The sequence below is a fragment of the Lissotriton vulgaris genome, chromosome 4_1 (genome assembly GCF_964263255.1).
Source record: "Lissotriton vulgaris chromosome 4_1, aLisVul1.2, whole genome shotgun sequence".
NCBI lineage: Eukaryota > Metazoa > Chordata > Amphibia > Caudata > Salamandridae > Lissotriton > Lissotriton vulgaris.
This window is the reverse complement of record NC_141691.1, coordinates 1,248,558,688-1,248,585,806: the sequence shown is the minus strand read 5'-3', so window position 1 is coordinate 1,248,585,806 and position 27,119 is coordinate 1,248,558,688. Positions and strand designations below refer to the sequence as shown.

Genomic DNA, 27,119 nt, shown 5'->3' with positions numbered 1-27,119 from the left:
TCTAGACGCTTTGGAACCATTTAGTGCACAGTAATTAATTAGCGTTGTGCCACTGTTTAAAACGCGCAGCCAGGTGGATTGTCTTGCGCTTGCACACGTGTTTATTTTGTGCATAGCGTCGCGTTTCAGGCTGTATCTCCATTTCAGGTTCATTTACTGACCAGCTGCCATTTTGTGCTTTGTTGCTGTCCCTCCCTGCCCTGACCTCCGCCCCGCCTCCCTACACTATCCATATATGGCAGTTGCTTGTACGCGCAGCGTTCACGCGCAGCGACCGCGCCCCATTCGCGCCGAAGGTGCGCCAAAGGTAAGCCCGTCTACGCCCGTCCACGCCTGGACCGCGCCCAGCGCCAGACCCCCTGGTTCTCGCAATGCCCAGCCCACTCGCATCACTTACGATGCCACCACCCTCCTAGCCCTTAACCCCGGCCGTTCCCCCAACTGCGTCCAGGCCGCTCCTGGACACACCCATGGACCCTTCTCTTGCAACTCCTGCAAGTTCGACGGCACCAGAACCAACCCCTCATCCACCAACACCAAACAGAGATCTGACACCAACCACCTAAAATGCATCCTGCTCAACACCCGCTCGGTCCACAGACACGCCATCGACCTCTGGAATCTACTAGACACCATCTCACCGGACGTCGCCTTCCTAACAGAAACATGGATGAACGCCTCTTCAGCCCCAGACATCACCATTGCCATCCCGGAAGGATACAAGATCATCCGCAAGGACCGCACCGACCAAACAGGAGGAGGCATCGCTATCGTCCATAAGAACTCCATCCGCATCTCAACCAGATCTGACGTCAACCTTGCCAGAGCCGAACACCTCCGCTTCCAGATCCACACCGACCCCAAGACCACACTCAGAGGCACCCTCCTCTACAGGCCACCAGGACCCCGTGCACAATTCAGCGAAGACATCACTGACTTTATCACCCCACACGCCCTCCCCTCCGAGGACTACATTCTATTGGTAGACCTCAATTTTCACCTGGAAAAGAGCAATGACAGCAACGCCACCACCCTTCTGGACAATCTCGCCAACCTCGGACTCAAACAACTTGTCACTACCCCCACCCACATCGCAGGTCACACACTCGACCCTATCTTCTCCTCCAGCAAACATGTCTCATTCAGTCACACCACAGCTCTTCATTGGACGGACCACAGCTGCGTTCACTTTATCTACAATAAGACCACAATCCACAACCATCCTCAACCCACCTTGCGAAGAAATTGGAACAAAATCACCATCGACCAGATCTCCTCATCGCTTCTTCTCAACCCCCCCGCCCACTCCTCAAACTTCCCGACCAAGCAGCCATTAACCTCACCCAATGGCTATCCAACAGCGCAGACATCCTAGCACCGTTGAAAAAACGTCAAATAAAACTATACAGCAAAAACGCCTCCTGGTTCAACGATGATCTTAAGAAATCTAAGAAACTCTGTCGCTCCCTCGAGAAGGCCTGGAAAAAAGACCCAAACACCAGCACCAGGGACGCCTTCAAAAACGCCACCCGCACACATCACCAACTAATCCGGTCTGCCAAGAAAGCCGCATTCAAAGACCGACTAGACAACAACGCCCACAACAGCAAGGAATTATTCAACATCGTCAAAGAATTCACCAACCCATCAGCCAACTCCAACGACATCACCCCCTCCCAAGCCCTCTGCGACTCCCTAGCTTCCTTCTTCCACAACAAAATCGCAGACATCCACAACAGCTTCGACAACCGACCCGGAGACCAACCCACCCAACCTCCTGCAGGACCTTCACCCCCCTTGAACGTCCTTAACAATTGGAACCCAATCTCCACTGAGGACACCATCCGCCTGATGAACTCCATCCACTCAGGATCCCCAACTGACCCATGCCCTCACCACATCTTCAACAAAGCAGACTCCATTATCGCACCTCATCTCCGAGACGTCATCAACTGCTCCCTCAACTCCGCCACCTTCCCGGAAAGCTGGAAACACGCAGAACTCACCGCCCTTCTGAAAAAACCCACAGCTGACCCCAACAAACTCAAAAACTACCGCCCCATCTCGCTTCTTCCATTCCCGGCCAAAGTCATTGAGAAAGCTGTCAACAACCAGCTCGCCACCTTCCTCGAAACCAACAAATCCCTCGACTCCTCACAGTCCGGCTTCCGAGCCAAACACAGCACTGAGACCGCACTTATCGCAGCAACAGACGACATTCGAACTCTACTGGACAACGGAGACACAGTCGCCCTCATCCTCCTCGACCTCTCCGCTGCCTTCGACACAGTCTGTCATGACACCCTGCTACAGCGCCTCAAAAACGTCGGAATCCAAGGAAAAGCACTGGAATGGATCACCTCGTTCCTCACCGGAAGAACCCAGAGTGTCCGCCTCCCACCATTCAAGTCAGAGGCCTCTGAAGTCATCTGCGGCGTGCCACAAGGATCGTCACTCAGCCCCACCCTCTTCAACGTATACATGAGCCCCCTCGCGGCCATCGCACGCCAACACAACCTCAACATCATCTCCTACGCTGATGACACCCAACTGATCCTCTCACTCACCAAAGACCCTAACACCGCCAAAACCAACCTACATGAAGGAATGAAAGAAGTAGCCGAGTGGATGAAGCACAGCCGTCTGAAACTGAACTCAGACAAAACAGAAGTCCTCATCTTAGGCACCTCCCCCTCCGCCTGGGATGACTCCTGGTGGCCAGCTGCCCTAGGAAAAGCACCCATCCCAACTGACCACGCACGGAACCTGGGCGTCATCCTGGACTCCTCTCTCTCGATGACCAGACAAGTCAACGCCGTCTCTTCATCTTGCTTCAACATTCTTCGCATGCTCAAAAAAACATTTCGCTGGATCCCCACCGAAACTAGAAAAACGGTCACCCACGCACTGATCACGAGCCGCCTGGACTACGGAAACACCCTATACGCCGGTACCACCGAAAAACTCCAGAAAAAACTCCAACGCATCCAGAACGCTTCAGCCAGGCTCATACTAGACATCCCGCGTAAAGAACGCATCTCTGGTCACCTGAAAAACCTCCACTGGCTTCCCGTAAATAAGAGGATTACTTTCCGCCTCCTAACCCACGCACACAAATCACTCTACGAACTTGGACCCGAATGCCTCAACACACGACTGTCCTTCTACTCCCCCTCCCGTCAGCTACGATCCTCCAACCAAGCCCTTGCCACTGTACCTCGCATCAACAAATCCACCATGGGAGGTAGATCCTTCTCCTACCTGGCAGCCAAAACTTGGAACACACTTCCTACTCACCTTCGCCTTACTCAGAACCACCTAGCATTCAGAAAGCAACTTAAAACTTGGATATTCGACAAGTAATCCCCCACCCTTTCTCAAGCGCCTTGAGACCCTATGGGTATGTAGCGCGCTATATAAATCTCTTGACTTGACTTGACTATAAGTACAAGGCTTTCCCCATAATAGGAAGCATTAGAACTATTTGAGACCTCATCACAGGACAGCCAGTCGCCAATCTCATCAAACGACTGGAGGTCAAGACTTTGGGGTGCAGAGGGGAATTGCTGTAAATAGTCAAAGCGCGGAGACCAATGCCAAGGGCTAGCAACCCTTTGAAATACTTACTTTTTTGAAGGGAGACTCCATTCATAACACATATTGGCTTGGAGCCATTACGTCACATGTTCTCAAATGCAGATCACATGGGTGGACCCCATGGGCCATTAATCGAACATTGTTCCCATACATGCTAACAGGAAAAGTTCCTTTCTTACTATTTAGAATTCAATAACTAAAACAACTGCAAGAGATTTCTGGGCTATGTAACATCACTGTCACCAAGGCAGGGTTGAGATGCCACATCACAACAGGAGAGAAGGAAGAGAAACTACATCTCCTCTCGCTAGTGAGAGTGTAAGTGAAGCACTAGGGCAAGTGAGAGTGAGGATGAGTGTAACATGAAGGAGTGGATCTTTCCCCATTACGCATGAACCCGTCATTCCAGAAAGTCATGAATATGGTTTTATATTCTAGCACATTTTTCACATGAGGCCATGCTGTGAATAAACAATGAGCATACCAAACAATAACTTGCCTTTTTTTTTTCAGTGGAAGATGCATAAGGAAAATGCTACTTACCAGTATGCATCTGTTCTTGGCATGTAGAGCTGCAGATTCTCACACTTAGCATTAGATCGCCATCTAGTGTTGGGTTCGGATGATTGCATATTATTGTTGTTTTGGAAGCAGTCTTTGTAGTCACGAGATAGGTGACCCCTCCCTAGGACGATAGTGCGCATGGGCATCGACTCCATCCTTAGATTGTTTTTCGCAGTGATGGGAAATGATGGAGTTAGTAGAAAGAAAAAAGATGTCCATGTGTGTATATCTAAGTAAGATAGAACTGGAACAGATACAGCTCCCGGGGAGGTGGGTGAGCGTGTGAGAATCTGCAGCTTTACATGCCAAGAACAGATGCATACTGGTAAGTAGCATTTTCCCTTCAAGGCATACGAGCTGCAGATCTCACACTTAGCATAGACTAAACAGCAGTATCTCCCCTAGCGGTGGTCACCTGTATCTGCTGCAGTAGTTTGAAGGAGAGTTTTGAGGACAGCTTGGCCTACAGCAGCTTGCTGCTTGGCTTGCACATCAACACAATAGTGCTTAGTGAAGGTGTGTGTTGTAGACCATGCGTCTGCCTTACAGATCTCTTCTAGGGGAATGTTCCCTAGGAAAGCCATAGAGGCTCCTAGCTTGCGTGTGGAGTGCGCTCTAGGAGGAATTGATAATGTGTGATTTGCTTTTGATTTGGATACATTTTACAATCCACCTTGCAATATCAGCTTTAGGGATGGGATTGCCTTTATGTGGTGGAGAGAAAGCTACAAACAATTGTTTTGTTTTGCAAAAGGATTTACTTCTGTCAATGTAATAAGGAAGGGCTCTTTTCACGTCTAGGGTGTGTAGAGCTCTTTCTGCTACAGAGTCTGGGTTTTAAAAAAACCCTGGGAACTCCACTGATTGATTAAGATGAAATGATGACTTTAGGAAGGAATTTTGGATTTATTCTGAGGACCACTTTGTTACGATTTAATTGTAAAAGTGGTTCCTGTATAGTGAAAGCTTTAATCTCACTTACTCTTCTAAGAGAGGTAATGGCAACTAGGAAAGCTGTTTTCCATGTGAGGAACTGTTGTTCACATTTGTGTAAAGGTTCAAATGGGGGTCCCATGAGCCTGGTAAGAACAATATTTAGGTTCCACACTGGTGAAGGTGGTAACTTAGGAGGAATTATTCTCTTTAGTCCTTCCATAAATGCTTTAATTGCGGGACTCTAAATAGTGATAAATATTGTCTGTTTTGTAAGTACGCAGCAAGTGCTGCAAGACGTAAACGTATAGATGAGTATGCTAGATTACATCTTTGTAAATGCAGTAGATAGCAAATGATATTCTGGATGGAAACATCCAGTGGATCAATATGAATATTGGTGCAGTAAATGGCAAACCTTTTCCATTTTGCAGCACAGCGAGCTCTAGTAGTGGGTCGTATGGATTCTTTAATGATGTTCATACAGTCTGGTGGCAGGTTAAGGTAACCAAACTCTAAGACTTCAGGAGCCAGATCGCCAGATTCAGAGGACTTGGATCTGGATGTCCGATCTCTCTATGGTTCTGCCTTAACAGCGATGGGGACAGGCACAGTCTTTGGTGTGAAACTAATGAGAGTTCTAGCAGCATTGTGAACCACGGTTGGCGGGCCCATGTGGGATCCACGAAGATTAGTTTGAGAGATTGTTGTTGGAGCTTGTGTACCACTAGTGGGATTAGTGGGAGTTGCGGAAAAGGGTATGCAAATCGTCCTGACCAGTTCATCCATATCGCATTGCCCTTGGACAACGGGTGAGGAAATCTGGCGGCAAAGTTTGGGCATTTTGCGTTGTAATGTGTGGCGAACAGATCTATGTCTTGTTGGCCCTATTTGGAGAAAAATAGTAGAAGACCTTGTGGATGTAGCTCCCATTTGTGAATCTGTTGAATACTGTCGACTTAACAGATCTGCAATCTGATTGTGAACTCCTGGAAGGTGTTCAGTTAGTAGATATATTTTTTGTGGAATGGCCCATCTCCAAATGTTCTGTGCAAGCTGGGAAAGTTGCAGAGAATGTGTGCCTCCTTGTTTCTGTATGTAGTACATGTTGTCCATCCGGATCAAGACAGCATTGTTTTGAACATATACTTGGAAAGATTTTAGTGCTAGGAATATTGCTAGTAGCTCTTGGCGTTTAATGTGGAGCAGTCTTTATTGAGTGGTCCATCTTCCCAGAGTTGTATGTCCTAGGAGATGGGCTCCCCATCCTGTGAGTGATGCGTCTGTTGTAAGTACTATCTGTGGAAGAGGTTCGAGGAACGGCTGCCCTTTGGACAAGTTTATGGTGTTCCACCACTGCAGAGACTGATGTGTGCGGCTGTCCACCAACACCAGTTCTGTAAGTTGTCCTTGAGCCTGATTCCACTGATGTGCTAGACATTCTTGTAATGAACGCATTTGAATTCTTGCATATGGTACAATAAAAATGCAAGATGCCATCATGCCTATGAGTTGCATGAACACTCTGGCTGGGAGAGAGTGTTGGGCTTGAAATTTTGTGACTAAGGCTTGAATGCTCGCTATCCTCGCTGGACTGGGATATGCTAGAGCTGTAGAGGTGTTTATTGTGGCCCCTAGATATTGTTGTATATGAGAGGGCTGGAGATGAGTCTTGGTGTAGTTGATCGTGAAACCCAAGTTGTGTAATGTTTGAATGGTTTGATGAGTGTGTTGAACACACTGATTGAATGACTTGGCTTTTATCAGCCATATATGGGACTCTGGGTGCAGTTGTCAACCCGAATGGAAGGACTTTGAACTGGTAGTATTGTCTGTCTAGTACAAACCTTATATACTTCCTGGGAGAAGGATGTATGGGAATGTGGAAGTAGGCGTCCTTGAGATCTAGAGTGGCAAGGAAGTCACCTTGTTGTAACAGTGGGAGCACTTGTTGTAGAGTGATCATGTGAAAATGGTCTGAGTGTGTATATATAGGTTGAGGGGCCTGAGATCCAGAATTAGTCTTAGTGACCCCGTCCTTTTTGGGTATTATGAAGTACAGCGAGTAAACCCCTGCACCTTGATGTTGTAAGGGAACAATCTCTATTGCGTTCTTTTGTAGTAATGAGAGACCCTCTTGTTTCAGTAGCGTGAGATGTTCTGTGGAGAAGCGACGCTGCCTGGGTGGTATTTGTGGAGGGGTGGCTGTAAGTTCTAGGCAGTAACCATACTGGATAATTTGTCTCACCCACTTGTCTGTTGTGATGGACTTCCAGACAGGTAGGAACTGTGCTAATCTCCCCCCGACTGGAGTGGGATGTTCTGGGGGAACGGAAGTAAGTCACTGTTTTGTGGAGGGAGAGGTATGATTGGTGTTGTTACCTCGACCTCTTATTTTATTGCTGTTTCCTCTGTATCCGCCTCTAAAATATCCTCTATTGGGGGATGTTTGTGTAGCAGCTTTAAAGGAAGATGAGTTGTCTGCTCCCATCTGTTTGGAGGCTCTTCTGTAGAAGGAGCGACAAAAGGAGCCTCGTGTTTGTGGGGACTGTGAAGCTCCCATGAATTTGGCAGTCTCAGTGTCTTTTTTCATTTTTTCTAGTGCAGTGTACACAGCCGGACCAAAACGATATTGTTGGTTAAATGGCTGATAAAGGATAGTAGTCTGGACCTCCTGCTTAAAACCGGAGATGCGTAGCCATGCGTGACGTCTAAGAAGGACACTGGTATTTATTGCTCAAGAGGCAGTGTCTGCTGCATCAAGTGCACATTTTATTGATGCATTTGAAATTAGTTTACCCTCTTGGATTAGATCATTTGCTTGTGTTCTATATTGGTCAGGCAAATGTTGTAGTAGGGTTTCTAACTGGTCATAATAGGCTCTGCCATATCTTGTGAGCAGTGCTTGGGTGTTAGCTATGCCCCAGGTATTGCTTGCTTGGGCAGCTATTCTTTTACCAGAAGCGTCTAGCAGCTTAGACTCTTTCACAGGAGGTGGCGTTTCTCCTGAGGTTTGGGAGTTAGCGCGCTTTCTAGTATTGGAAACGACCAGAGAATCTAAAGGCAGCTGTCCCTTAATGTAGGTAGGATCTGCAGGGGCAGGCCTATACTTCTTTTCTATTCTGGGGTTTAGAATCCTGGCACGTACGGGATCTTTAAACACTTCGGGGCATGCTTAATGACTCCTTTAATCATGGGTAATATTTGTACTGACTTTTGGGACATTTCAACAGTATCTAATACTCGTCTGAGTGCATTGTGACACCATGATAGATGGCAGCCCTAATAATTAATATTTTCTTCTCGGGGAGAGGGTTTTGAGGGGTATGTATGCGGACTTGGGATGTCCGGTATGTCTTGTGGGACAGGGTACTCCCAATCCGGTGGGTCAGTAGGGTAAGTGAAAGGGTCATCTGGGTCACCCCCGCCCCTATGTCATCATCATCATTATGTGGAGGTGTATGAGGTGGAGAAAAATGAGGTGGAGAAGTTTGAGGTGTAATAGGTTTAGGTAGAGGAAGTAGGTTAGAAGGAAATATAGGAGAAGAAGGGTGCATAGGCGATGTGGTAGAATCCTTCTTCACAGGCACTGGAAGAACAGGTGCTTTGTCTAACTTCCTCTTTCTATATAGTCCAGTTGTGACATGTCCTGTCTTTGGATCAATATAGAACTTTGTCGACTTAGGATCAATAGGATCTAGATGAAAAAGCTCCTTTTCCTCAGGAACCGCTTTCGGCGCCGATATTTTCGGTTCCGAGCGAGGTTGGTGTTTGTACTTGTCCTTAGCCTTGAGAGGCGTGATCGAGTCCTTTGGCGTTGCTTTTGGCTCCAAGGGTTTTGGAGCCGAAGCCGATTTCAGTATGGAAGCGTCCGAAGCAGGTTTGTGTACGGGCTTGGGAGTTTCGGGCCCGATTTGTCTTTCGAAGACGACGACGTCGGAACCGGTTTCAAAGCCGGGACTTCTTTTGGTTTCGGTGCCGAAGGTGCTGGTGGAATTGGCATGTTCGGTTTGCTCGATCCTGAGCTTCTGGAAGGCCTTTCGATTTTCTTCTGAGCCGGGCTCGAAGGCGGGGCTCCGGAAGTATGTTTTCAGTCACGACTGGGCCCAGCAGGCGGAGTGTTGATAATTGCCTTCAATTTTGGTGGGGGGGGGGGGGGTGGGGGGGGGGGGGGGACAGTAGTACTCACTCTTTGACCCAGAGTGATAGAGTCATCGGAGTCATCTGCCTCTGACACGATTTTGAGATCTTCGGAATCTTCTTCTGGGACATCTGGGCCTTCATCGAAGATGTCCACTGGTTCCGGAGCTGATTTTTGCTTGATGTGTCGACGAGCTCTTCAATCTCGAATGGTCTTCTTCGATCGAAAGGATGCGCAGGCTAGACAGCTGGACTTGTCGTGTTCAGGTGATAAGCACAGGTTGCAGACCTTGTGATGGTCATTGTGCGGGAATTTTGCTCCACACTGGGGGCATTTCTTGAATGGCGTCCTTTCCATGAGCTCAGGCATCACGGCTTGGATAGGCCCAAAGGCCCGCGTCAACGACCGGAATCGAATTAATGATGTCAAGTCGAAGGTCAAGATGTTTAGAAGTTAATTTGAAGAGTTTAAGGAAGTTTTTTTGCGTCAAACTACTTAGGAAAGTAGATTTCGAACCGGAGCGGAAAAGTTACATCCGAACCCAATGGAGGAAAAAAACAATCTAAGGATGGAGTCGATGCCCATGCGCACTATCGTCCAAGGGAGGAGTCACCTATCTTGTGACTACTTCTAAGACAACAACAACATGCAATCATCCGAGCCCAACACCAAATTGCGATCTAATGCTAAGTGTGAGATCTGCAGCTCATATGCCTCGAACAGACATTTTTCAGAGCCCAGCATCGACAATGAAGGCACATTCTTGCCCATTCCTCACCTGTTCTGAGAAGAGGTACAGCAAATTCCAGCACGGAAACACAGAACTGAGGAAGGCTAAGTTGCTGGAATTGCAGTTCCAACATGTCTTCATTTTCTATCATCGGCATGTCGATGTGGCCCATATTTAGCGGAGAAGCAGTGGATGTTCCGGAGTTTACTTGTGGTTGGTGGCTGCTTCCACTAACAAAAAAAGAGAGAAACAAAATACTTATTGTTAACGTTAAGTGCAAGCTCCAAGCAACTGGAGTGCAGAAAAATAGGACTGTTTGAAGGCATGTCCAAAAAAAGTTACTGCTAGTACTCTCCTTAAACAACCCACCATGACCAGCGAGGACCATGCTCAGCCCATTTATTGCTCATTCATTGGAGAACCATGGGCTTCTTATATTTGTTGTACAGGTGTTTTTTTGCCATGTAAAACTAAGTCCATTGTCGGTCTTTAGAACAGCTCTGTTTCAGCTGCTCAACGAAGTGTTTATGTCTTTAGAGATGTAGGAATCTTTTATTATGTTAGTAAGTTCCATCGACCACTTGAGATCATAAGCACATCTCAGGTGCTTTGTCGTTAAGAGTGACAAAAGGTGAATGTCCCTTGGAGAGATGGAAGGAAGAGTGAATAACAAGTGAAAGTAATAATTGATCAGACCAATCAATTTGAAGTCTACTCTTGTGCATTATGATGTAAAAAGATGGGGATTTTCCCTTTACAATGGGTGGAGCAATTGGAGACTTGAAGGAGTCTGTGTTTAGACAGCATTTCTTTTAGTGTATTAGCATAGCAATCTAATAGACAAATCCAATAAATAATATAATCTCAGAGGTAAATATTTTGTCATGCTGCTAATCGTTGTCAGTTACAAAGTTAGCTAAGTCCATAATGAAACCTTCATTGGCCCTTGGTGGGTCATAAATTAAATACAAGAAGATAGATGCTTTTAGAGACAGTATGCAGGCAACTGAGAAGACTTTAAATGACTCAAATTGTAGTGGGAATTTTGACACACTGCAACTAGTCACCCCATCACCAATGTTTTGTTCCCTGTCTGCGTCCAATACGTTGTAACCAGGAGATACTAGGGGGTCTATGATGGGCTACAAGTGAAGACTCCATCACTTCTCACTTAGGAAGAGGAAATCTACATTTATGTTTGATATAGTGTTGGTGATAGAGATTTGGTGTGCTTTAGCAGACCAGCAGATGAGCAATCTCCCTTTTAGTGTGTGCATAGTAATTTGTTTAGTCAGATTACATTGTTAATCTTTGAAAAAGTATTTGAAGTTAGCGCGATTCCTAACTTTGCGAAAGCGCATTGTAGAAGATATCACATCACCTCTGATAGTGGGTATAGGGGAGTTGAATTAACTCATAATGGAAGAGACTGGTAACTGTAATATGCTCACAATGCAGAATGGAGCACTGTGATAACAGCTTGGCAATTCAGTGAAATTTTACTTGCAGTTATGAGTGAGATGTAAATAATGCAGTCTGATTAGATGAAGGGCTTCTGAAGAAAAAAAAGGGTTGCTATTAGAATTTTAGCCATAGCATATGACACTTAGACTGGAGTAATAATGTTCTAATATGTTTGGAATATGCCAGGTTGATTACGGACGATTTAATTTGGCAGGTTGGAAGTCTTCCCAAATTGGCTTCACATGCAGTTTCCAGGTTTGTACTAGGCATTCTAGGGCATCTACAAGAAATGCATTTCCCCGTCTATGACACACTCTTCATTCTTGACTCCAATAGCATTCACTTCCATTTTCTTCAAATTAATTTTCTGGATTTCATCCACAGATGTCATTGTGTGTTCTACCCTATTAGCAGCTAATAAAGCTTCACTGAAATTAGATCTATCCTTCATCCACATCTACCCCCTTACACTAGCACTGATGCAACAACAACAAGTGATCTGAGATAGATTCAACAATTAACATCCCACTTGTAAGCTGGCACCTTTCTTAGGGAAGTTACATACTCCTCCACTGTCTCACCCTTATCCAGAACTCTATCCTAAATGATACCTTTCAAATATTGTACGTATATGGAGTGGATAATCTAAGTCCAGCTTCTTTAAATAGATGTCACATTCATTTAGACAATGTGCTTGTAAGCTCTCTAAAACTCCTTGCCGTTTAGCCTCTAAATTTGCCCCAGAAACTCTTGCATAATTCTGGAACATCTTTATCCATTTGCTGCTGCTGATCAAAAAAGGTTGTGGTGTTACATTTTGCCTTTCGATTTGCAGTATGAGAATGATCCAGATAACAATAACATTAGAGTTTAATGTAAACTATCATTAGTAAAGTACATTCTATGATAATGTAATCAGTTAAATATAAGCCAATTAAGTGGCAATACTCCTTAAAAAGTTGACTGTAATAATGCTCATTTGAACCCACCTCCTCCTTTTTAAGTTAATTGTTGATTATTTATTCTTTTCAAAGTTTCCAGCTTTTGTCAAAGTGAAAACGTGGGTCTGTCTGCTTGTACACTATAGGTTTTAGAAACGCGGATCCTGTGCACACGCTGGAGAGATCGGTTGTCCTGTTGTCAGGACTCAATGTTACATACAAGAAGGAAAAGTATGTAAAAGTTCAAAAATCAAGCACAAAAGTTTGAGTACGTGAGGAATCTTTTATAAATCAATTGTTGGTCAGTACTGAATATAATAGCCAGCCGACACGTGTTTCGACACACCGTGAGGGAGATGTGACTCATCAGGGCTAGGAAGGGCATAAAATAAAACAGCGAAAAGGGGAAATAAAAACAAAATTAAAACGGGGGTAAATTAAATGTTACATCAACAATCGCATGGTGGATGTGGAAGAAAACGAGAGAAAGTATGCTAAGTGGCTTGTGGAGACTCTATGGTGCAAATAAGATGACATTTAAGAGAAATAGCGCCCAAAACATATATGTAAAGTGCACTGATAAGTGTTTAACATCGCTGACAGAAATGTATTAGTCTTGGAATGGGAGGACTTGATATCACAGAGTAACCTTGCAGGACAGCCTAAAAGAAGACAAAAGGCAAACAGAATATCGTCGCGAATGTGACCACAAATGTACTGGAAAGTGTTATAAAATCGCAGGCAAATCTATAATGGTCCTAGGATATGAGGACTTGTAATCACAGAATATAATTTGTAGGGCAGCCTAAGAGAAGACAAAAAAATCAAGCAAGGTATCATCGCCGAAGTGAACACATTGTGAGGTGTATCGGTGTGAACAAGGTAAATGCCCACAATGAGTGTGACATGGCAGGTAGCTTGTGCTGGTAGTCCAAACGTGACGACACAAACGGTGTGATTACAGTTACAATCTAAAATTTACTAAAAGGGTAGCAATACAGACTTTATAATGCAAACATAACAGGAGTGGTAATGGCACTTTATGGCAGGCATGATGTAAGTAAAGGCGAAAAAGGAAAAGGATGAAAAACAGAACGAAAAGAAAGAAAAGGTAGGTTTACAGGTTAGTGGCTAGACAGCGAGGGACAATATGACGTCATGCAGTAATATTTGCGTGGGGAAACACCAGATGGATGTAACTGGGAAGAAAACAGACTGTAACAAAAGTCATTGGTGAGCGAATTACGGAGACCTCAAAACTAGTGTGCAGGTGGGTGCCATTGGCTTTGTCGGGGTGGAGAGATGTGTAGATCATGTATGCATAAACAGAGACGGTTCTCTTACAGAAAAAGCATTAACACATTAAAATAATAATACTACAGTGAATACAGGTGACAGCCGGGAATAACATATGTAAGGCTGGGAAAGAGAGGTAGGGGTCGGAGATGTATTGAACCCAGGTAGGGGTCAAGTACAAGTCACGTAGGTTCCTGTGCTACTTAAGGCCTCCCCCGAGGGTGGATCCTTAGATTCGTCCGGACTTCCTTTTCAAGAACATCTAAGGACTCTTCTGCTGTTGGACACAAAACTCTGCTGCTGGACTGATACAGGACCAAGACAAAGACTGCTGCTGGTAGGACGGCTCATACTGCAACTTTGTCTCCGTGCTCTTCCAACTTCAGCAACGTTCATGGCTGTGTTTCTCCTGATTCTCCCACGACTCTGCCTGCATCAAAATAGCAAGAAAGAATCTCCCTTGCAGTAAAGGAGTCACTCCCCTGCTTCTCCAGATCCTCAATGACAACGACAGACTAGTGGATCCTGTTCAACAGACACCTCCCAGCTCCACAACATAGGCAATGGTTTGTGAGCTCTCCAGTGGCCTGACCAGTGTTCCCTGCAACTTGGGAGACTGTAATCTTTCTCCAGCCGACTGGAACCGCATCCCTGTGCACAGCGTCTGTTTGCCATTGCCAAAGCTTGTTGTCTCTCCTTATCAAAGATCTTCTAGACCCAAGAAGCCCCAGCCTTTAGCGTCACAAAGCCCCAAGAGAGAATTTCTCTCGGCTTCTCCAGAAACATGGACATCCACCTTCTGTGTGCGGCAGAGGCCTGCCTGTGCCTGCTGCCAGAGGGTCCTCCTGGGGTCTCGATCAATTCCTGCTATCTCTAATGGTTGCTGAGGCCCAACCCTGCCTTTTCCTTCCTGGGTAAGTCCCACAATCGTTGCTGGTCTTCAACTAAGCATTGCTTTCTGCAACACGTCTGTTGCGTTGGCTTGTTGGTGGTCCTGTTGGCTACTAACTCTCTTGCATTCTTTGACCAACATTGGACAGCTTGTAGACGCTCCTGGTTCCTACATCGTCGCCTGGGCTCCACAGCTGAATTTTCAAATCTACTGTGCTACAGTAAAGTACCTTCGACAAGAACTGGCATTGTGCTGCTGCTGCTCCTGGACACCTCTGGGTTTAGTGGACTCTGTTCCCTTCCTTCACGGGTACTTCTCGTCCAGGATCCACATTTGGGCTCCCCCTACCTAGCTCAAGATACTCTGGAGCCACCAGACAGTTAAGGTCCCTTATTGATTTCAATTGGTGGTTCCGACACCTTTTTGCACATACACCTTAGCTCCCTGGTGTAAGTATACTGGTTCTCTATGAACCCACGGGTGGGGTGTCCTTCAACCACCTTGGTTAAAACGGGTTTCCTCAGGGAAAGGGTCCTGAATACGTAAAACTCCAACCGCGACTTCCCATGTTCTTCTATGTATGTTTACCTGGCGTATCATCTCTGCACCAGGGCGCCTTGGGAATCCTAGCTACTGGTGGTTTCTAGCTTACCCTGGTCCACAGATTCTTGTGAGGTAGTCTTGTTAGGGTACTTACCTAGCATTCCATTTTCTTAGTATATGGTTTGGCCTCTCCTTCCATTGGGGCGCATGTGTTTTACATGCTTTACTTACCTGTTTTTAAGTATATTTTATTGTGAGTTGATATCTCTAGGTAGAAGATATACCAAGTAGTTTTAGTATTAGTTTGCAGTAAATACAAAGTATTTTTCTAACACTGGTGTGGTTCTTTCTTGAGTATAAGCCTCAATGACTGCGTGGTAATGTACCCGCTTTACACCCTCCTGAATAAGCCTTAGCTGCTCTCCACAGCTTCCCCTTGAGAGCTTTGGTTATCAACAACCGCTCCGACTATTACTAAGGGTTGCCTGGACTCGGCACAGGGTGCCTCATCAATATGTGTATACCATATACTGAGCCAGCCTCCTGCAACGACTATGTGTGAGCATTGAGAGGCTGTAGTTACCTTTCTAAATTTCCGTTGCAAACTATTTGTAGAACTAGGTAGCATTCTGAAGTGCAAAGGCACGTGTACATTTTAATTGCGATGAATACATTGGAGTTCTGACTGCAGTTCCCATTAAAAAGATATTAGAAAAAAGTTCTCCACCACACACTAACACAACTGCAAGTAAATATAAATGTGCCCATCTTTGTACCAACAATCAATGAGTCTAACCTGGAAGATGCATCATCCCAATCCTGGCCATCCCCTCGCAGTCTTTGCCCCGTTCGTCCAATCACTGAAGGGCGAGGACTACAACTACTTCCGGGAGACGGATTCTGAGAATGAGGAACAGCTTGTGCTTCTGGTCCATAGGATACAGAAGAGTTCTGGGAAACATTATCTGGTAACAAACAAAACAAGATGCTACCACCGTTGCATATTTAAAATGCTATCGCAACATCAGCCATTTTCCACATTGCCTCACTGGTTGCATGCAAAAATTGCTTTAAACATGGAAACAATGCTCCTAATAGTCACGATATTTCAAGTATGATTTTTCTTTACTGCACACATTTTAGAACTTGCGTCCTTGTTTTAGTTAAATACATTTAATAAAACAAATACAATTGAAAAAGTAGCATGGCTTAATCATACAAGCAGTTGGCAGAGTATAATATGGTATTTATTACCATTTTTGTGGGAGGAGAGGGGTCTTATGACTTGTTCGAGACTTTGCCTCTTGTGATTCATAACACCGCTCCCCACAGCCAACAACTGAAGTACATGTTTAAATACAGACCTGTATAGATAACGTTTGGGTGTTTTTTAATTAAGAAAATGCAGTGGTAGAAAAACCCACATTTCACAGGGACCTGTGAAATATGAAAAAATATTTTACGGGCTGCTTCGAAATGTTTTCATCACAATAATGGCAGTCCCCAGACCACTATGCAGGACTTTACCAGTGTCTGGGCCACTAGAATTATTAGACAATGAAGGACTCAAATAATGCGGCAGTTAGGCTAAATTATGAAGCAGCAACAAAATGCAAATTATGTGACATTACGCAACACATTTTTGGCAATATTGTGATCTACTTCAGCCAGAAACAATGTTTTTTAAATCTGCAAATGATGTTGCAAATATGGATATGTATTAAAGCACTGCATCAACAGAATACAATTCTACTGGCACCGACTACTGTCCAGTAATTCATCAACAATCTATTCAGGAAAGGTAAACAAAATCTACACATTCTCATTCCAATTAGTCCCCATATTTAGCTATACTTTGAACAGAATACCTTCAAAAACCACTCACCTTTAGAGACAGATTTATTTTTAGTTCTACAATCCTACGATGCTTGTGCTCTTCTGTCTCACGAGCAGGTAAGAGGGGAGCATCTTGAGGAAGGCCCAGTGGATATAGGGGAGCCCTCGATTCCAGCACTCTCTCCCTTTTATTTTATAGTTGAGAAAGAGAGTGAGAGATGTAATGGAATCTATTTAACTTCATTATGAATCAGTTGTTGAGATGTTCCGGGAGACTTGGCTCTCAGCGCTTACTTAAACCCCACTAAAGACCGTAATGAGGAGGGAGACTTATAGATATGTTTTAAATGTATAAACCACTTTGGGCCAGATGTAGGTAACTTCCATTTAGCGATTCCTTAATAGCGATTATTACCAAATCGCTATTAAGGAATCGCCAAATGGAATGTAGGTAGGAAACGCTAAAATATTAGCGATTCCTTAACATTCCTTAATAAGGAATCGGTAATTCGATTCATTATTAAGGAATACCTAGCCATTCATTCCTATGGGCTATGAGGCCCATAGGAATGAATGGGAAGAGATTCACTTAGCGATTCGGTATTACCGAATCGTTAATAGCTGGAGGTATTTCAAGGGTGCCAGGGTGTCCAAAGGACATCTGTTGCACCCCTGAAATGTGCATGTGTGCACATGTTGCGCACATCCATGCCCTAAGGGCATAGATGTGTGCCACATTAAAAAAAGCAAAGCAGTGCTTTTTGTAAGGAAATCGCTATTTACCACCAACTTCAAGTTGGTGGTAAATAGCGATTCCTTAAGGCTGAGGTGCACTGTTTTTAGTGCTACCTACATTGCATTTAAGGAATCAGTATTTACGATTCCTTAAATGCAAGAGCAAATTAAGGAATCGCTATTTAGCGATTCCTTATTTTGCATGTAGGTTTGAAGTCATCTACATCGCACATGGCTAAATACCGGACAGTAACGCCGAAATTTATCGAATTTCGGCGTTACCGACCAGTATTCGGCCACCTACATCTGGCCCTTTGTTTGTATAAAGAGGGAAGTAATATATAAAGGACAATTTTTCTCTTCCTCTCTCTCTTTCCCTTTTGCCCCTATATAAATATTTTGTTTGTTTAAAAAGGGAAGTAGTACATAAACGGCAATCTCTCCCCCCCTCGCTCTCCCTTGTGCGTCTATACAGAGTTATGCATAATCACATGCACCATAGAGGTCCATAAACTACGCTCTAGGGAGTATTGGTATTTCCATACCCCTATTTTATATCAGAGGCCTATTCCGTGCCCGGAGTGAACATTGCCATATATTTTTAGGTTATGTATATTTGGCACAATATGATCATAATAATTCTCAAATGTATAGATTAGTATATAAATCGTGATAATCCTTTTCATGAATTTGTTTAGGATAAAGATACCTATGAGATGAAGGTGCCTTGATTTTTATACTACTAGTTGTCCACCCTTTGACGTAGCAGTCATTGCCAACGTTTTAGGTGGGTTAATAGCGGATCCAGTATCTAAATCTGTTGCCATATAAATTCACTGCCTAAATCCCATTATCTATGGGGGCTATAATCAAAATCGAGTGTAGCGTTCCCATTAGTCAACTTACATTATTGGGGTTAATTGATATTCTGTGACCAACTAATGTTTATGTAATAATTGTGATTAGTCTAATTCCTAATCGTACTCGATATGGTCAGATGGGTAGTAGGCGGGGTGTACCTGTAAACTCTATTTCGATACTATACATCTCAATAGGGGAAAGATACATTGTACATCGCCTACCAGAATATTATTTAGAAGAAAACAGCGTGAATGAATTGTATGAATTTAGAATAGTATGGTGATATCTAATATGAATGTGTCGGGCCCCTAAAACAGTTATAAACTACATATAGATTTGTTGATTTAGGATTTGAATGTTTAGTAGTGGTATATTGTAAACAAGGACTAAAATTGCAGGTTTAGTATATATGTAGATATGTTTTAAACGTGTTGTTATCTTATATAGTGAATTCTTTTCGACAATATATAATGGTATGTGTTGTTTTACATCAACTCTTTGTGTTTTCAAACAGGCATATATGATATTGTGCCTTTATTAGGAGAGACAACATCAATAAATGTCTTGAAGAAGGTGGTCTAAACAACAATAATATCCCACGGAAACGCATCAACGCAACCCCATTTTGTTAAATTTGAGGAAGAATGGAGTCTAATCATTTTCAGATTTGATAGACTCACCTGGAATTGATTCCACCAAATTAACTCCATTTTGATGATTTGTAATAGGTCATTTGTCTCTCATAAGTTTTGATATTAGTTCTTGTGTCATTATATGCATATATGTGCTGATATTTCTCTGTTAATTTCTGTAAGACATCTTAGATCTTCATCCTCCTCTTTGGTGACAGTCCCTAAGATCAAAAAATCAAGATGTGGAGGCCGGTCCTTTTCACCCAATGCAGCAAAACTCTGGAACTCCCTCTCCTTTAATCTGCGTGCGGAACCAAATTTACTGCGCTTCCGCAAGCTTCTAAAAACACTACTTTTCTCTCACCCGGACTAATTTCTTTTCTGTTCATTCAGCACGCAACAGTCTGTAGCGCTAGGACGCCTCAGGGTAACTATCGCGCGTTATAAATCCTCTTTCCATTTCCATTCCATTTCCAATTGTCTTTATATGTGTCCAAGGTTGTGTTTTTAACTCATTGTTTTTATTAAATGATTTTTTGACAACTTTCAGTAAAGATTTTTGTGTATTTATGGTTTACAATTGATTTACGGGTTCTGACTCTTTAAGGGATTGAGTATATTTGTGAGCCTTAGGCTGGGTGTCTGGTTACAAAGTGGTGGCATTTGACTTCCCGGTTAGTCATTTCCCAAGAGAAAGCCTTCCTTTCACACTAGCTGTATCGGTAACCCGTCTCTTGGTGAGTGGGGCCACTCCCGTTTTGTTTTAAATAAAAAATATAAAAACACAACCTAAAAACAAGTAAAGTTGTCCAATTGTTGGTAGCTGAGCAGACCATATCCCTCTGCAAATTCTCTGCTCATAATCTCACAATTACGTACGGCATCACTGATGGCATGACCATGGACACCCTTGTGCTGTATTAGGGGAGAAACGTTATGCAGACGTAAGTTTTTTTGGTCAATCTTAAGGATTATATACTCTCCTGGATCCACATTATGGTTGGCAGAAAGGTTGGTCCCACCAATGAATGTATGCTGTGCATGGTTGAAGACCATTTGCAATAAAACCTGTGCATGTGACAAGTGCACCTAGGTACGCACTCTGTGCTATGACACAAATGTGTGCAGAAGCACTATTATGTAGAACACAGAAAAAACATGTTACCAGTAAAACAACTGTGTGCTCTGTAACAATTCCATGCACAGCAATTTTGGCAACTGTGTTGACTCTGCTGTTCCTTCAATAACAATTCTATACAACGCAACACAACCATGTGCATTGTGAGATGAAGGTGAGTGTTAAGTAACACAAGTAGGTGTATGATATTGCTCATGCAGTGTACAACACCAAATGTGTGAATTTAGTCCCACAATCTTGGTGCTACAAGGGTAAGAAGACAGATGTGCATGCCTTTCTCCATTGGGACAGAAAAAACATTAACACGACAGGGTGAGCCACAATGGATAAAGGCAAAAGGCAATAGTTTGAAAAACAACAGTCCACTTCCAATTTTCAGAAGGCTTTCAGAACAAAATAGAAGTACATCAAAAACCTAAAAGTCAACTATGGCTTTCATTTTATTCCAGGTGGTCTGGTTGGTCCAATACATTAAATCAACATGATTTTGTAAAATTCATAAAGCACCCGACAGTACCTACTTGAGTAAGTAAGTTAATAGCACGTTATCAGGATCTTTCATTCAGAACACCAGGGGATGTATCAAAGGCAGTGCTCTAGGATTACAATGGGTGTGTGCGCCTGTGTTTTTGCATCTTCGAGGCACTGCAGTTTTACAGAAGGAGCCACAGATACTTGTGCGATCCCATCTGTACAACTGATAGCGATGGTGCACATGTAGAGTAAGCACTACCTTGAGAGAGAGTTCTCTCGCTTACATGGGGGAGTAGCCTCATGCAAATGAGGGAATTACTTTGCCTCTGCACCCCTGCTCTATTATGGGTGCAGAGGCAAAGAGGACCCACAAAGAGATGGTGACCTATTTGTGCACTCCCTCAGCGCTGCCCTCATGCGGGGGTAGGGGTGTGGAGTTTTCCACTGGCTTCCCCCAAACATCCCACTGCAGAAAGGTGCAGTCACTCACAAAGTACATGTGACTGTCAACTGCACTGTGAAACATAAAGCAGCTTGTAAGCAGCCCCTCGGTATTTCACTGAATACGCTGCCCACACAGCAGGGCACAAAGTTCTCAGCTACCCTGGAGCAGCACATTCATGATAATAGGGAGCACTAACCCAATCTGCACCAGGTGCATACTTTTGAATGGTGCAACATGGCATAAACTGGCACATTGCGCCCAATGTATAATACAAGTCTCTTAATAAAAGGCATGTTGTATAATCAATATTTATGCTGGTGGATACTGAATAAAGAACATGGGACATGTGCGATGCATTCTCTAAAGCTACTGCTGATGCCCCATTGTCACTATTATCGGTCTCTTAATGCTATACAATATACTTACCTTGCTTACTGCAGAAGAAATTGGGATCCCTGTGAAAGTTAAGTCTGGTCCTCAAGCAGACGCACAACTGGTGGAGGCAAGAAACAGCATTCAGAGCTAAGTAATGCTTTCCATCTCTTCCAAAAGCCAACTTCAGCAGTGAGAGAAGACTCTGAAACAGACAGACAAAAATGATTTCTAGCTGTGGGATGTAAAGACAACTTTGTATTGATTCAAGTATCTTAAGGTAATTGAAAACCGCACAACAGCCCACACTGATGTATTGTATTCGATTAAAGGCACAACAGCGTCAACAAAGATTTGAGGCAACTGTCTAAACTCAAACCTGCTTTGCTGCACGGTTTACCATTAGGTAAAGATTGTGATGTTCTGTATGCAAAAGAAGCCTTGGCAAGCAGGTAAACTAAGTTTATAACAAAAAGTAGCTCCGGTACTCTTACATCTACAGCCCTACACATGCAGATTCTGATCACTGCGTGGCACTTTAAACAGGTGTGCCAGTGGATCTCCAATAAATAAGTTACTTAATGAAGTAATTCCTGTACTATCACAGCTCCCCTTCTTCCAGATACTCTGCTCTCAGTATGTGAAGGCCAGAGCACATTTATATAGCATCAAGAAAAGTTTGTGGTCTTCAATGGAATCTGTTGCTTTTTTCATCATTCATATACAAGACAGAGACTCTTAGACAGAGAGGGAAAGACAAAAGGGTTGTGTACAGAAAGGGGTCCCCTAGAATAAGGAGTACAAAAGTCACGGATGTGTAACTTCACCACAACTACATCAAAGCAATCCACAATACTAGCCCAAACAAAGATGAACAAGGATGTAGAAAACTACATCGGGCAGGTATGAAATAAATGGTGTTGTTAGAGTCCTATTCAACAGTGTTTCTTGCCAGAGCCTAATTTGTAAAACAGTGAGTGCTAGGGCCCTTCCCAAGAAGCCAATGCAGCTTGGACCACCCAATGCCCCAGTCAACTCTGCCAATGCCAGTACCAACCTAGCTACTAATCATCACACTCATACGTATGTGGCAATACAGACTATTCCAGGCCACCCTAAGCTAGAAGAATGGCCTGCATGGCAGGTATTATTATATATTTATGTGCTCACCCAAAATTCGACAAACAGCTCCCCCATATGTTTGACTGTTTTAAGTGATGGTGTTGATAACTAAGTGCCTGTGCTGAGCACAGGCAAACACTCACTCAAATTAAGCAACATTCTTGCCACGGAATGATAAAACAATTTGCGTCTACAACAGAAGTGACAGATAATTACAAAGTGTATGCAGAAAATGGTGAGCATTCATACGAGTCTCAAGTTCACCCTGTACCATTTGTTGTAAATGAATCTAGGACCCTAGTGTAATTTTCCCGATTCATGCCCTTATATAGGTATACTTTATCATATCCTTATATAGGCATAGAAATCTCTACCATATTTGGCTAAGCCATACAGCCCAAATACGGCATGGCTACTTCCACTACGTTCCGAGAATCAACAACAATTTCTTTGAAAAACCTGCCTTCAGCAGCTAGGGACTTCCCCCTGCTTAAGTTCTCCAAGAACTCCTGGCGTTTTCCAAGAATTTAGCCTTTGAGTGACGTTATTAAGTCCAAACATGCGTCAAACTCGGCACCTTCAAAGTATAAATATGCCTAGGTTTGCCTAGATAAACACACAGTGGTTTGGAGCAGATGGACTATCTACTTGACCGACGCCCTGCAGCAGCAAGTGTCGAAGGTAGCCGACCTTCCAGCTGACGCACTGAGAGACTCTGTCTTTTCTCCTGCCGAGAAATCCAGCTCCAGTGTTTACGGCTTACCCTTGCGGGTATCTGGGAAATCGAATCCTAAGAAAGAGATACAAGACCTCCTTCATTCTAAAACCAAGGTACGGAGCGGATTAGACCTCTTAGAGAATTCTTGGAATAGATTCCTGGCAGAGAACTACTAAACTTAGGCTACTCCTCACCGGGGTAGGCGTATTTTAGAAGCACCAGTTGAGTAATTTTAGTATTTATTACTGTATGTAATTTATACATTTTATGCACTTTATGGCTTAGAAACCATATAATGCTTTTACAGTACAACTTTATAATACTGTTCATATTATATGCATTGTACTTTATAACCAGTATTACGATTGTAGCAGTTCATTTCCAATGCTTGAGAAAGAAGACTGTTCAATAAATACTTTTATTGAAAAGGCCGTCTCTTTATTTCTCTGCATCTCTGGTGAAACAAAGCATGCACGATTGACTGAGTAAAATAGTTATCTATTGTTTCCGCAACTCTAGAGATTTGATTTCTTATTCTTGGGAAACAAAGTTGTCATGTTTATGCGGTTGTCAGAAACTAATCCCTTCCTGTGAATTCAAGAAAGTTTCTAGTGACCTCTGAGCTAGCTGGCACTCACTATTAAGTTTAATATATTCGGTAGAGACCTATCCGACTTCAGTCCTACGTCTAAACTACAGTATATATGATTCCAATGCGCAGAGCCTATTGGGAATATAGGCACTACACTACACATTAAGGATTAGTTATGTGGTGTTTCAATTCCATTAGTTTTGTCCGAAGGGCCGAGAAATCTGTAGTCCGCCATTATGATATGTAGAGTGTCACATGCCTCCTTTTGGAAGTCAAAAGTCTGACCCACCCTGTTTCTGATGAATATTCTCATGAATTCAAAGGAAAACTGACAGAGCAAGACTTTCAAGGTACTTTGGGGTCACTATGGTCCAGTATTTGAAAGACTGCTTAAGTAGTTTCGTGGTTGGGAAGGATTATCAACAAAGTGCAGATCAATAAACCAAAATGCGTTATTAAAAGGGGTAATGCACTTTTTGCTTCTGTTAATATACCAAATCAAATAAAAAGCATCACAGCAGTCAAAATGACTATACACTCGAGGATCCTTTTCATGTTTCAAGCACTCTTGCTCAGTTCAGAGAGCGTTATGAAACAAGGGGTAACCCAATTGTAGTCAAAGGACCTGGGTATCAAGTATTATAGTCAACAGTTGGTCCTAGACATTGATTCAACATACACAATGCAATGATATAGTTCAATTAGTCACTCTAGTCATCATTCGATTAAATCCACTATGGTAAATATAGAACAGAACATGACAGATACAGTAGCCCAAAATATCTATTGATACAAGAAAAAATACACATAAAACCAAGCAATTATGTCTCCCCAAAATCCGAGAGACTTACTCATTTAATATATATTTTTTGAAAATAGAAAATATAAAATACAAATATTTACAAATGGGGTTCACTGTCAATTAGTGTGCACAGAAAAGAGTGAAAGTAAGTGCTCGTGTAAGTGACCAAGATGGTCGGTGAAGAAAAATATAATTTCTTGAAAAATAAACACAAGTGAGCCTGTCCTAAATAAATAGCTCGCAAAAGTTCAGAGAGCGGACATCTCAAAAGCATCCAGCAAACCCGAACACATTGTGTGAAAGGGAGTAGAAAGTCCTGAATTTTATTTGGTGTGAGATGCAAGCCACCTGGGGATCCTGAATGTAGCGCTTAAGCATCAAGGGACTTAATTGACGTCCCTACCAGAGTGGTCCAAGGCAGAAACAGAGAAGCATAGGTGTCTCTTACTCATCGGTTAGCAGTCCACTCTGGGAGGTTCACTAGCTTAATGTCAAAGACGAACAAGTTACTTACCTTCGGTAACGATATATCTGTAAGAAACATAGGTTAGTTATAGATTTCTTACCTTAGAATTACCCCCAGGCGTCAGACTGGATCCGGAAAGTTTTTCGACAGCAGTACCCCTGCGCGTCTGAAGATGGCGTCGGTTGACTCCGCGTTCGCCAGGTTGACGTCGCAATAGCTACATAAACGCTGCCCTCGTGTGCTGACGTCAAGTCTTTCCACGACTTTCCACGCCAGATGCGCAGAGTCATGCAAGGCACTCTCCACTGGTGCACAAAACAAGGGCCCTGAAAGGAAGTCCTTAATCCTAAAAGTCAGTTTGCAGAACGGGGAGGATGGGTGGGGTGGTAAGGAATGTATAACTAACCCATGTTTCTTACAGATATATTGTTACCGAAGGTAAGTAACTTGTTCATCTGAAAGAAACAGTTAGTTATAGATTCCTTACCTTAGAATAGATACCCCAGCAATACCAACCCCAGAGGTGGGTCTGCGAACTAAGTTCAAACCAGGAAGTCCCTGAGAACAGAACGTCCAATGAAGCTGTCTCTCCGGATTTGGGTGTCCAGGCAGTAGTGTTTGGTGAACGTGTGCAGAAATGCCCACGTAGATGCCTGACAGATGTCATTGAGGGGGACTCCCCGTCCCAAAGCAGTGGTAGCTGCAGTCGCCCTGGTGGAATGGGCGCGCAGTCCCACTGGAGGCTCCTTCTTCGCCAAAGAATAGCAGGCTTTGATGCACAAAACGACCCATCTAGAGATGGTCTGTTTGTGCACGGCCCAACCTTTGTTGGTGCACACGTAGCCAACAAAGAGCTAGTCATCCACCCGGAATTGCTTGGTGCGATCCAAATAAAATGAAAGCACACGGAATGAAGTCAGACGGTGGAGCCTCTCTTCCTCTTTTGCAGGATGCAGAAGTGAGCAAAGTGATGGTTTGGCCAATGTGGAAAGAAGTAACCACCTTGGGAAGAAAGGAAGGTGTAGTTGTGAGGACGAACTTTTCCGGATGAACAGCCAGAAAGGGAGGCTTGGAAGAAAGAGCATGTAGCTCACTTACCCTGCGAGCAGAGGTGATGGCCACCAGGAAGGCAGTTTTCAAAGTTAGAAGCTTGAGAAGACAGTTCTGTAGCGGCTTCAAGGGAGAGCACCCAAGATATTTAAGAACCAATTTCAAGTCCCACTGGGGCATTTCGAAAGGAACAGGAGGAAAAAGGTGAGTAATGCCCTTAAGAAAACTATTCGCAACAGGGGACTTGAAAATAGACGGCTCATCAGGAATCCTACAAAGGGCTAAAATGGCCAAGAGGTAGCCCTTTAGAGTGCCCAGAGCAGAGCCCCGCTGGGCCAAAGAAAGGAGGGACAAGAGAACCTAAAATAGAGGGGCAGAAAGGGGATCCAAAGCCTTTGCTGTGCACCATGCCACAAATGTGTTCCATCTGCAGGCGTATTCCATCTTAGTGGAGGGATGCCTGGCTGCCAAGATAACATCACAGACTTCGGGAGGCAGGTAAAACGACGTCAACTGCCGCCGCTCAATCTCCACACAAAGAGGTGAAGACTGGACAGGTTCAAGTGGAGGACAGTCCCCTGCTGCTGCGACAGAAGATCCTCCCGTAGAGGCAGTCTGATCGGAGGATAGATGGCCATGTGTAGCAGCTCGGGATTCCAGACTCTTTGTCCCCAATCCGGGGCCACAAGCATGACTTGGGCCCGGTTGCACTTTATCTTTTTCAGCACTCTAGGCAGAAGTGGTAATGGCGGAAAGGCGTATAGAAGACCGCAAC

General features: G+C 43.8%; 1 protein-coding gene across 1 annotated transcript in view; it reads right to left on the bottom strand.

The window, feature by feature from the left end:
• Positions 1-27,119, bottom strand: part of RTTN (rotatin) — a 1,129,552-nt gene that overhangs the window by 972,832 nt on the left and 129,601 nt on the right. The window contains exons 8-10 of the mRNA XM_086965450.1: positions 21,649-21,799; positions 15,898-16,066; positions 10,014-10,195 (exon numbers count right to left, since the gene is read on the bottom strand). Of these exons, the coding sequence (XP_086821576.1) occupies positions 10,014-10,195; positions 15,898-16,066; positions 21,649-21,799 (502 nt within the window). The remainder of the gene's footprint in view (positions 1-10,013; positions 10,196-15,897; positions 16,067-21,648; positions 21,800-27,119) is intronic.